Below are 12701 nucleotides of genomic sequence, written 5' to 3' on the forward strand. Positions count from 1 at the left end.
GGGGGGCGCTACTCATCCTGCCCTTGAGGTAGAAGAAGCCCTCCCGGCCTCCCTGGCCGCCCTCATCTCATTTCGAGTTCACTCCTGAAACTGTATTTAACATTCACTTTGCAAAGGCAAGCGGCGTATCTGGAGACATGTATGTCGTCAGTGTCATAAAGCTGTGAAAAAGTGCCAAATTGTGCTGAGAGAAGTGAACTTCACCTGGTTGGAGACAGCACCGTCGTGTGTGTTGGGCGCCTCAGTGTCCCCGTCTGTGAAAGAGGCACAGGGCTGTCTGCATGATGTGCAGTGACATCGAAGGCCTGTGGCGGGGGCACTGGCCGTGCGGGTGGAGGTCTTCGGGGCTCCCCAGCCTGATGCACTGCAGACCCATGGAGGCTGGTGGGCGTGGGCACGGCAAGGGGACATGCCTAGGCTCTGGTGGGGTCTGGCTCCCTGGTGTGGTGGTTGGTGGCTTTACCTTGGGTTTCTCCCGTTGCTTTCCCTTGCTTTTCAGTTTCTGCAGGAGCAGCTTCTAGCCCTTGGGTCCTCGGGGTGCCCCCTGCCCCCCCCCCCACACACACACACATTTGGGTGCACAGTTTGCCCTCTGGAGTAAGACATTGCCCTCCTGTGCAGGATGAGAGAGAGTGTGCCTTGCCTTCCTCCTACAGGGCATCTCCCACCCCCTCTCACCCCTCCACCCCCACCTCCACACACACACACCCCACCATCAAAGCTGGAACCCGTGCTCTTTCAATGCCAGGTTGGGGGGAACCTCCCTTGTAGCTGGTAGTACAGGCCCCTACAGGGAATCTGAGGAGGCTGGATGGAGAAGTCTGGAGGTAAGGTGATCTGACTGCCCTTCCCCCATCACACAGCCTTTTAATTCTTCTGTCCCACATTTCGTTGCAAGATTAACACATGGCAAAGGAGCATTAAGGAGCCATGTGGCAGCTCAGGAGTGGAATTGAGACCCGCTGGTGCTGGCTTCAGTTTTCAGCACTGTTGGATGTGGGCACTGCCCTGGTCAGCAGAACAAACGCCGGGGCTTCCCGGGGTGATAGCTGCCAGGGGATGGGCGCAGGGCCCGTTGGAGGAGGTGGGTGGCTCCTGGAGCATCTCAGTGTCCTCTCCTTTCCTTCCTTCTTCACGCAGAGACGGCCTCCCGCTCCTTCCTGTCGAGTGGCAGTGAAGAGGTGATGCCAGTCCGCCCAGTGTCTCTCTAGGCCAAGCTGAGGTCCGAGGGGACCTTTGAAACCAGAGCAGCTGACCAGTTCTCTTCTTTCAGGCTTGCTGGGGTGGCCTCAGGCCTACGGGGCAGCGAGGTGCAGTCCCAGCCCTGGGTGGTACTCCTGTCCTGCTTGTGTGTGGGGCACCTCTCTGAACTAAAGCAGCTTGGGAACTTGAGAGCTCGTGTGTCCCAAGAGGAAGCCAGCCTCCGCTTTTTTTTTTCCACCCTCAGCGCAGCTGGGGCTTCTTGGCACTCCGGGGCGGAATGTCACTACCTGTTTCCAGTGAAACTCAGCCAGGGAGGCGGGCTGCAGGGAGGGCATGAAAGGAGCAGGCTAGAGCTATGTCTGGAGAGTTGACAACCTCGTGTGGAATCTTTAAAGAGGCGCCACATTCGGGGTCATCGCCCCGGTGAGGTGAGGAACTAGTACTTCGTAAGTTGGGAGTTTTATGTTCCTCTTTGGACACTGTTGTCTTGAGCAAGCAATGAAGAGTTTGTGCTCTCAAGTTAGACTTCCTGGGTTCAAGGCCTGGACCTCACACAATCTAGCTTTTTGTCCGTGAACAGGTTGCGCTTTGTCTTTCCTTATCTAGAGAAATGGGACGATAGTGGTGCCCACTTCCTAGGATAGTGGTCAGCAAACTGCGGCTCGCGAGCTACAGGCGGCTCTTTGGCCCCTTGAGTGTGGCTCTTCCACAAAATACCATGTGCGGTGGGCGCACATGTACAGTGCGATTTCATGATGACACGGCACCAGAGTTAAGTTAGGGTTTTTCAAAATGCTGACACGCTGAGCTCAAAAGGTTCGCCATCACCTGTCTCGGTAGGATGTTGTATTGAGTGAGTTACTAGGCCTAGTACATAGAGGTGAGGTACTCAGTGAGTGCTAGCTCTCGTCCGGATCGCCTCATGTCACCTTCAGGTGCTCAAAGGACAAAGGAAATGATGCCTTCTTGGACCTGATGGAAGAAGCCACTAATGTAAACAGCTCACGTGTTCATTTATGTAAACCAAGCCGAATGGCAGTATACGAGGGCTGGGATGGGAATCCCTAACCCCGCCCCTTATAAAAGGCTGCTCGGGTCACCCTGTCCCTCCCAGCCTCACTTCCCACACGAGAAGGCTTGGTGCTGAGGAGACGGCTGTCTCTGCCTGATCTGACATACATTTTCATTGGACTCCTCTTTAGATTCCGCACGCGATGATGAATTGCTTCCAGGTAGGTCTTCTGGGGGTCTCACTGTTTGGCTTCTTTCTGGGGCTCCTATTGGTCCTTCCTTCTCCTAACCCTATTTGGTGGGAACTGGTTGGAGTAGTGGTAGAGAGAGCAAGTGAGGATTGCCTTTTTAAACATGGTGATGTTTTTCCAGAAAGGGTGTTAAACAGTGTCATCCTTCTAGGTAGGACTTGAACAAACCGAGACCTAGCATTGAAAAGTGGATTTGTTTTGTCACCAGACAAGAAAGGACCCAGCAGAGCGGAAACAAAACGTACCAAATCCTTCATGTGATTGAGAAATAAACACCCCCCCCCCTTTTTTTTCTTCTCCTCAAACTTCTTGTGCCACTTTTAGATATAGGGGCCTTGGGAAATATTCACATCCCTCCACTGTCCCAGTCCCCACTGAAGTCTTATTGTGCACTGGACATTTAATGCTGGTTCCCATTTGTTTTAATTCCACTTCCATGTGAATTCCTGCCATGATTCTTTTTAAAAAATATATATTTCATTGATTTTTTACAGAGAGGGATAGAGAGTTAGAAACATCGGTGAGAGAGAAACATCAATCAGCCGCCTCCTGCACACTCCCCAGTGGGGATGTGCCTGCAACCACGGTACATGCCCTTGACGGGAATCGAACCTGGGACCCTTCAGTCCGCAGGCTGACGCTCTATCCACTGAGCCAAACCGGTTAGGGCCCATAATGATTCTTGATCAACTTGCTCAGGGCCTGTCAGCTTAGCCACACAGCGTGTCTGGGTCACAGATAATAAAGCTTGTTTGGCTGGTGTGTTGTAATTTTAAAAATGCACTAGCTCCTACCAAGTATGAGGAAACCTCCCTTGTTGATAATCCTCTGATTTTTGTCCAGACCAATGGACCTAATTTCCTATGTATTCTATGGCCCTACAAATGGGAGGCTTTTGTTTTGGGTACGTTTTCTGTTTGAAGAACTTGAGGAATTTTCTAAAGGGGAAGCATTTATTAGGAGAAAACAAAAGTGCCCTCTAGAAATTCGACTTGGACTGATGCAAATTGGTCTAAATCACCTCATCTTAATTTTACTTGTTAATGTTGCTGTGAGTCGCGCCACAGAGGAAATGTCATGTGGAAAGGAGATTACATTTCTGTTTCCATAAATGGCCATTTGCGGAGGACCTGCTGGGTCAGTGTTGGCACTCACTGGGCGCAGGTGCTAAGTAAATGAAGGAGGTGAGTTCTTATCTCCAAGGAGCTCAGGAGTTTCTTATCTTGTGGGTATAACATTGATAAAGATGAAAATTTTAGTGTGTCCACGCAGAAAGGTTGAACAAAATCTCAGCGGCACTACAGTGGAAAGGCTGATGAACACAGTAGGATGTTTTTTAGTATATTTGCATTTGAGCAAAGTTTGACTATTTTTTATGTGAAGATGTGATTATAGTCAATGTAACTGTAATTAGAACTGGAATTTGTACCATTGGTGTCCCTCCAGTTAAGCATGAGTCTGACGGTGCCTTTGAACAAATTGTATTTCTTGCAACCTTAGTTTTTCTCAGCTTTTAAAACTGATCTTGTTGTTGTTGTTGTCAAAAACCTTCTTTAATGAGTAATATCTCTTAGAGCAGTGGTTCTCAACCATCCTAATGCTGCAACCCTTTAATACAGTTCCTCATGTTGTGGTGACCCCCAATTTCATTGTTACAAATTGAACATCATTAAAGCATAGTGATTAATCACAAAAATAATATGTAATCATATATGTGTTTTCTGATGGTCTTAGGCGACCCCTGTGAAAGGGTCATTCAACCCCCAAAGGGGTTGTGACCCACAGGTTGAGAACCGCAGTGTTAGAGTCTTTATAAAATCTACATCTCTTAATTGGTTAGCAACTACTTGAGTACTTAACTACCTTGTTTAAACTGTGTTGAACATGCCAGATGTTGGCATTTTAGCATCCATTGAACATCCCCAGTGTGTGCGTGTCTGTGTGTGTGTGTGTGTATTTTTTAAAATATATTTTTATTGATTTCAGAGAGGAAGGGAGAGGGAGAGAGTGATAGACACATCAATGATGAGAATCATTGATCAGCTGCCTCCTGCACGTCCCCTACTGGGGATCGAGCCCGCAACCCAGGCATGTGCCCTTGATGGAATCTAACCTGGGACCGTTCAGTCCGCAGGCCGACACTCTACCCACTGAGCCGAACCAGCTAGGGCCTTCCCCAGTATATTATTGGACACCTTTGTGAGTGCCAGATTTGAATTCTTTCAAATTAGTGAAATCACCTTGATAAGAAGGGAAAGTAAAATTAGTAAAAATTTGAAACAAAGCTAGAGGATTTTTTATAGAGATCATTTTATTTTGATAAGTCAGTTACTGACCTGAGGCATATATATTAAGAATCATTGGAAGAAGTTTTATAAAACATTAAAAATCACATAATTTGGGAGAAGAGATAACTTGCCTCTTCCTCTGTTTCTCATGCTTCCCACTCTCAGAGATAATTGGAGGCTTATCAGCTGGGTGCTGTTACAATTTCATAGAGAGTCTACTTTGATAGTTGTCAGTTTTTAGAAATTGCTGGGTAAAATGGGTTAATACTTAAAGAAAAATTCTGTTCTGGCTTCTTGGGTGTAATGTAGGCACTTGTGTTGGGTCCGGTCCAAACAATTAAGTCTACTTATTTTTCAGTTTTTTCTTGGAATCCTAGGGTGCAAACAAAGTTGAATGTGAATATTTAGTTAGAAATCAAGATTGTTATTTGCTGGAAATCAACTTTGTGTTCCAGTTCACTCCTACAGTAAAATCTATTTATTTTTTATTAATGTGGAATTTTGGTATGTTGGGGTTGTACTGAAAGTAATTTTCCATTTTGATTCTCTTAGCAATTAAGAGAAAATTTCCTTGTTCATATGTTCTCCCCTTTCTTCCCTCTAGCCTGCTCTAATTAGTTTGAATGAGTCGAGGTTTTAAGATGGTGTTTAGCCCTAGCCAGTTCGGCTCAGTGGATAGAGCGTTGGCCTGTGGACTGAAGGGTCCCAGGTGCCATTCTGGTCAAGGGCACATGCCCAGGTTGTGGGCTCGATCCCCAGTGGGCTTGATCCCCAGTAGGGGGCGTGCAGGAGGCAGCTGATCCATGATGCTCTCTCACTGATGTTTTCCTCTTCCTTCCTCTCTGAAATCAATAAAAATATATTTAAAAAAATAAGATGGTGTTTAGTTCTGTGGTACCATCAGAAAGGTATATCTTGGTTTTATCTCTAGCCTACCCATGCAGCCAACCCAACACAAACTGAAAGAGCTGTAAAAGATGGTGCCTTTTAGTCTAGTTAACCCTTCTGGCCTAAAATTTTAATGCAGTTTTACATAATAAACCTTCAGTTGTGCTGAAATCAAATGCTCGTCTAAGGGTTTGAAAAACCTTGCTGATCTTTTAAGAGAGAAGGCCTCCGAAAATGAACCAGCGAAGACTTTCTTGAGCCAAATAAATTCTATATTAGCAACCAACCTCAGCCAACGTTTTGGAAAGTTTCTGTTCTGGGATTGCTGCTTAGAATTTTGGGGATGTCATAAGTCCTCTGCATGGAATTTTACTATAATTCGAGGATTATTTGCTGTGGATGGAGTGTGTGTGGGGAAACCCTGTTGGTTCCTAAAGCTTCGCTTTCCACTTGTAGGTACAACCTTCCTCCTGCCCACCAAGTTCTGATGTCTCTTTCAGAATCTGCAAATGCTTTATAGTAGCTCAGATTTGGGACTCTTTTTCTTGGGACTCTTTTTCTGGTGGTAAATTTCAGGAAAAATATGGAGAATAACAGAGTGAGTACCCATGTATCGACCTCCACATGAAGAAATAAAATATTATGAATACAAGTGAACCTTTCCCCACCTTATTCCCCTCCCCCCCAGACAGTGACCACTGTTCTGAATTTGGTACTTATCATGTGTTTTTATACTTTTACTGGATCTATATGTATTCATAAACCAGATATAGTATTGTTTCCTCATGTTTTAAACAAGCTCTGCAATACTGAACAACTCAGTTTGCTTTTGTTTACATTGCAATGTTAAGATTTATCCATTAAGGTACATGAATTCATCCAGCCGGCGTGGCTTATTGGTTGAGCATCAGCCTATGAACCAGGAGGTTATGGTTTGATTCCTGGCCAGGGCACATGGGTTGCGGGCTCTATCCCCAGTGTGGGGCGGGCAGGAAGCAGCCGATCAGTGAAATCAATATTACTGTCTGAAATCCATAATAATGTATTTTTAAAAAAGATACATGAATTCTAGGCTGTTTTGACTGCTGTATAATATATTTCATGAATGTGCAGCATTATATTTATTCATTTTATTGTTGATGAGCACTTGGGTTGACAGTGTCTTGTGTGTGCCCTTTTAGAGCGATGAACAGTCTTGAACTCGTCTCTCTGTGCATGTGTTTAGAGGTTCTCTGTGGTCTCTACCTAAAAGGGAAACGGCTGGGTCAAAGGAGCTGGGCATTTTTGCCCCTGACACACTGCCAGCTTGCTCTCCGAAGCCGTTGTGCCAGTTTGCATTGCACCCAGCAGCGGTGGGGAGTTCCAGTTGCTCCACAGGCTTACGGACACGCCCGGCGTGGTCAGACTTGAGCTTTTGCCAGTCTCATGGGTGTGAAATGGTATCTTCGTGATTTAAAATGTGTACTTTCCTGTTGACAAGTGAGGCTGAACATCTTTTATGTGTTTACGGCGCTGCGGTTGTTTTTAATCCAGAGGCTTTGGAGCAGTTTTCCAGGGTTTGTAAGTGAGGGTTGCAGGGGTGGTTTTGTGTGAAAATAGGGAAAAGGGTGATGAAGGGGAAGATCAGGAAGACAAAAAAACAACAACAAAACAGTCAAGGATGATAGGAACAGAACAGAAGATACAGGTGGGGGATGATAAGATGAAACAGGTGAGTCCTTGTAGCAAAAAGACTAGCGACTAGAACAGTGGTTCTCAACCTGTGGGTCGCGACCCCTTTGGGGGTCAAACGACCCTTTCACAGGGGTCGCCTAAGACCATCAGAAAACATATATATAATTACATATTGTTTTTTTATGATTACATATTGTTTTTGTGATTAATCACTATGCTTTAATTATGTTCAATTTGTAACAATGAAATTGGGGGTCACCACAACATGAGGAACTGTATTAAAGGGTCGCGGCATTGGGAAGGTTGAGAACGACTGGACTAGAAGATACCATGAGCCTTGAGAGTAAATTCCAGATACATTACTACCCTGGCCAGGCCTCTCAGTTCAAGTCGCGTCTTTTCACGTGTTGCTTCATTGAAGTTGGCGTTGGTGAAAATCATGTCTAGGGCCTTTTCCAGGGAGAACAACAGGAAGGCTGGACTTGTGGAGTTTTCCTGTTCACCCAGTTGCCTTTTGAAGTCCTGTTAGGAAGGCAGTGTGGGATTATGTTCTTCCTCCAGGACATTGTGTGTCCGTCAAGTGAGGTGGTACACTGTGCTGGAAACCAGCTCTTATCAGGATCTGATTGAGGTACTTGTGGAATTACTGTCTCAAATATTTAGAAAACAATCCCCGCACTTTATTTTGATTTTTTAGAGAATGACAAATGCCATCTCATTGAACACAGACATGTATGGTTTTAAAAATACGACTGACAGTAGCTTTAAAAATATACTTCAGTGGTTTTTTTGGTGTACCAAGGAATTGTGCCCACATGCATTCTCTCCTTAAAAATTAAGACTCTGGCCAAGCCGGTTTGGCTCAGTGGATAGAGTGTCGGCCTGTGGACTGAAGGGTCCTGGGTTTGATTCCAGTCAAAGGCACATGCCTGGGTTGTGGGCTCGATCCCCAGTTAGGGGCGTGCAGGAGGCAGCCAATCAATGATTCTCATCATTGATGTTTCCATCTGTCTCTCTCTCTCTCTCCCTTCCTCTCTGAAATCAATAAAAATATATTAAAAAAATAAATTCGGACTCTGGGTGTCTGTCCCTGGCACCCACGAAGAAGTCCTGGAATGTGCATTCCAAAGTAAGTATCCCTTCTCCCCACTCCCTTCTCATTCTCTTACAGGTGAGCTGACAGCCACATTTTGAGAAATAATTGCTTTCCCTGGTAATAACCTTGGCCTCCGAAAAACATATTGCGCATAGGAATTATCTGCCATGTTAAAGTTTTTTTAAATTTATGTAAAAATTTTAAGGTAGTAAACTTTCAAGAGCTATAGATCATTGCCATTCTGTAGATGTATTTCTTGATATTACATAGCCAGATTTTTACTACTTTCTGCTCCTAGAACAGGGATTCCCAACCCTGGCTATGTGTCACATCACATGAAAAACTTTTATTTTTTAATTTATTTTTTAAGAAGCAAGGTTTTCTTTCTTTTTTTTTTCCTTCAATATGTTTTATTGGTTTTTTACAGAGAGGACGAGAGAGGGATAGAGAGTTAGAAACATTGATGAGAGAGAAAGATCCATCAGCTGCGTCCTGCACGCCCCCCACTGAGGATGCACCCGCAACCAAGGTATATGCCCTTGACCGGAATCGAACCTGGGACCCTTCAGTCCGCAGGCCGACGCTCTATCCACTGAGCCACACCGGTTTGGCACATGAGAAACTTTTAAAAGAAACTTATAAAAAAACCGTAAAGTCTTAACACCCAAAGAGTATGGAAAAAGCGAATGTATTTTAATATATTTATATTCAAATACCTACCCTTCAGATTTAATAGATATTAAAATTAGTCATACTTGGTTGAGATTTTTCTTAGACATAAAATCTTTTAAAAAGTCTCTAACCACCCCTGTCTCTTTCCTTTCCTCCAGAACTAACTATTTTCCTGAAGTTGGTATGTTTACTCTGCATGTCTTTATAGTTCATATTTATGAGTCCATAAGCAGTATGTCAGAGTTTTTGTGTAAATACATGCAATCTTTTGCAGCTTTTTCACTCAACAATTATATTTGAAATTATCTTGACACATATAGTTCTAGTATATTCATGCTCACTGCTTGGTAGCCATATTCTTTGACTTGATGATGGATTACTTATTAATCACCTTATTTAGGGACAGTTGGGTAGGTTCCATAATATTCTCTCTGGAAACAGTGCCACAGTGAATGCTGCTTTTTCTGCCTTCCTTACGCATGTGCCTTCATTCCTCCAGGACATGGTCCTGGAAGTGGAAGTGCTGTTCCCAGATGTGCGTCGGCATTTCTATTAGGTATTGCCAGGCTGCTCCCCAGAGTGGTTGCCACTCAGCTTTTTTGATATGAAGCTCCTAGGGCCCTACTCCCAGAGTTTCTGAGTGTACGTGGGTGTAGGTCGGACTGGGTGGATTTTTCAGGCACTTGCCCTTTCTTTGTAAATTGCCGCAGTTTATTCTGATGAGCAGGCAAGGTTGAGAAACCTGTGCTAGACTGGCAGCTAACTCCACAGGCAGGGGCTGGATCGATCTTATTCGCTGTCGATTTCCAGCATTCAGCATAGTGCCTGGCACATGTGTGGTGGATGCTCAGTAAATAATTCTTGGATAATGATGGAAGAGGGTAGCTCGTAGAAGGGAAGAATTGCCGAAATTTCAGGAAAGCAGGGCCCAGGAATCGCCTGGGATCTTGTTAAAATGCAGATTCGATTCCGTAGGTCTGCAGTGGGACTTGGCATTTCTAGCCACCTCTCTGGTGACCAGATGGTCCTGGTGTGGGGAATACACACACAGCAGCACAGCCCCAGGTAATGAGGGGAAAACAACGTCCTTCTTCCTCCCGCTCTAGAGAGGAGGAGTTGGGGGTTTGGGACCTCAGGGCTGGTAAATCTCGCGTGTGTCCCCTCATCTCTTTACAATAGGAAGGCCGAGGATGAGATACCTTCCTCACAGCTCTTCGTGGAGAATCTGAGGAGGTCCTGCCGACAGAAGCATTCTGTGAGCGGTGATGCCCTCCCGCGTGTTACTTTTCAGTTATTCTCATTCTGCCCGTGAATTGATATTTTCCAAAGCACAGAGCTGTTGGTATCGTAGGAGCCAGTGGAATTCTGCTTTTATCTTAGCCTGCTGTCCACATTCAGTGGGCGTTGGGCAGGAGCAGAGGCAAAGGCACCAGATGGAGTGGTCTGACTGTGGTGCTGGGGAAATGGGGTTTCGTCTCCCTGTTTCTGTGGTACGAAGTGACCGGGGTTAGAGAGGCCCACAGCTCTCTCCTGGTCAGCTCTGCACTGGAGCAGGTCAGGATAGGATAGTAGGGAGACGCTCCTATTTATTCCCCAAGTGAGGCACTTCCTAAGTGAGAGGGGGTGGGTGCTCAAAATAACGATTTGGTACTAATTGCTATGGTTTACCCTCTCAGAGACTCCGTTTCTCATCCATAGCCTGTAGGTGATGAGAGAACTTACCTCCCTGAGGGGTTGCAAGACTTAAATGGAATCATTTATGTCTAGTGCTTAGCCCAGTGCCCAGCCATTTTATTACTGTTTTATTCTAGAGCTCCTCCTTTTACCACCAGCAAAGGAGTCTGAATGATGTCATTGGAAAGAACCCTGAACTGGGGACCCAGTTCCATCCTGACCCTGATACTTTGTGGCGTTTGGGACCCTGGGCAGTTGACGTAGGCCTCTCTGGGTCTGTAGGCGGTAAGAACTGTTCCTCTGGTGAGCAGTGCTGAGAAGATGAGCAGGCCGGCACCTTGTAATCTAGCTTCCAATCAAAGACCAGACCAGGGAGGGAAAGTGCTGGAGTGGACAGAAGGAGGAAGAAGCTGTGATTTCCAACTGAGAGGTCTCGGAAGACACGGCTCTGGTGGGAGGCACGGCGCTGGGGAAGGCACGGCGCTGGTGGTGTGTGGCAAAGCTTTTGTATTCACTCAGGATACAATGTTTTTCCTTTTCCTTTTAATGAGGGCACATCATATAGTAAAAGATTTTTAGCCCTGACTGGTTTGGCTCAGTGGATAGAGTGTCGGCCTGCGGACTAAAGGGTCCCAGGTTCGATTCTAGTCAAGGGCATGTACCTTGGTTGCAGGCACATCCCCGGTAGGGGGTGTGCAGGAGGCAGCTGATCAGTGTTTCTCATCGATGATTCTACTTGTCTATCCCTCTCCCTTCCTCTCTGTAAAAAAATCAATAAAATATATATTAAGAACAGATTTTTAGTCATCTAATAAGCGAATAACACACCCTTTTTAAAATTTGGTATATACAGTTAGGTATTTCTACTGAGAAATACACAAAGTAGCTAAGCTCAGTTTCTATCTTTATTTTTTTTCAATTACAGTTTATATTCAATATTATTTTGTATTAGTTTCAGGTGTGCAGCATAGTGGTTAGACAATCTTATATTTTACAGAGTGATCTCCCGATATTTTCAGTATCTACCTGGCTCCATACATAGTTATTCATATTACTGACTGTATTTCTTACGCTGTATTTTACCATCCATGTGACTATCTTGCAACTGTAATTTGTACTTCTTAATCCTTTCACCTTTTCACCCAGTTCCCCAACCCCTCCTCCTTTCTGGCAACTATCAGTCTTTTCTCTGTCTATGAGTCTGTTTTAATTTTGTTTGTTCATTTATATTGTTTTTTAGATTCCACATATAAGTGAACTCATGATATTTATCTTTCTCCAACTGACTTATTTTATTAGCATAATGCCCTCTAGGTCCATTCATGCTGTTGCAAATCAGTTTTATTTTTGTGAATAAAAATTTAAAGTTTTTGAAAATGTCATATGAGTTCACATGGTAGAAATTTAAAATTGTGTAAAAGGATGTATGTTGAAACTATGCCCACTATCCAATTCTTGTCTCTGGCATCAGTCAATATTTGCAGTGTCTTCTGTTTCCACTCAATGGCGTATGCATGTACCAGCATATTTGTTTATATTTCTCTCCTAGTTTTTTTTTTTTTTTTTTGAAAGAGAGAGAGAGAAAGAAACATCGATGTGAGAGAGACACATTGATTGGTTGCCTCCCGCATGCTCCCCTATCAGGGCTGGGGATTGAACCTGCAACTCAGGTACGTGCCCTCAACCAGGAATTGAACCCAGGACCCTTCGGTGTGCAGGCTGACGCTCTAACCACTTAGCACACTGGCCAGTTTTTGAAAACAGAACACTTACAGCATATTCTGATCTGTCCATATCTGCCCCTTGCTTTCTGTATCTTAGAGGTGGGTCTGTGCTAGCATGTGAAGAGCCTCCTCATTCTTTTTTTATAGCTTCAGAGTATTCAGTTGCTCTAATGTATTGAATTCACTTAACCAGCAGCCTCCCCCCCCCCCCCCCCCCCCC

The 12701-nt window shown here is 44.9% G+C and overlaps 1 protein-coding gene across 1 annotated transcript in view; it reads left to right on the forward strand.

The window, feature by feature from the left end:
• Positions 1-2178: 2178 nt before the first annotated feature.
• USP46 (ubiquitin specific peptidase 46) overlaps positions 2179-12701 on the forward strand; it is a 55722-nt gene continuing 45199 nt past the window's right edge. The window contains exon 1 of the mRNA XM_006757825.2: positions 2179-2435. Coding sequence (XP_006757888.2) covers positions 2418-2435 — 18 coding nt within the window. The 5' untranslated portion in view covers positions 2179-2417. The remainder of the gene's footprint in view (positions 2436-12701) is intronic.

This window comes from Myotis davidii, unplaced genomic scaffold (genome assembly GCF_000327345.1).
Source record: "Myotis davidii unplaced genomic scaffold, ASM32734v1 scaffold173, whole genome shotgun sequence".
NCBI lineage: Eukaryota > Metazoa > Chordata > Mammalia > Chiroptera > Vespertilionidae > Myotis > Myotis davidii.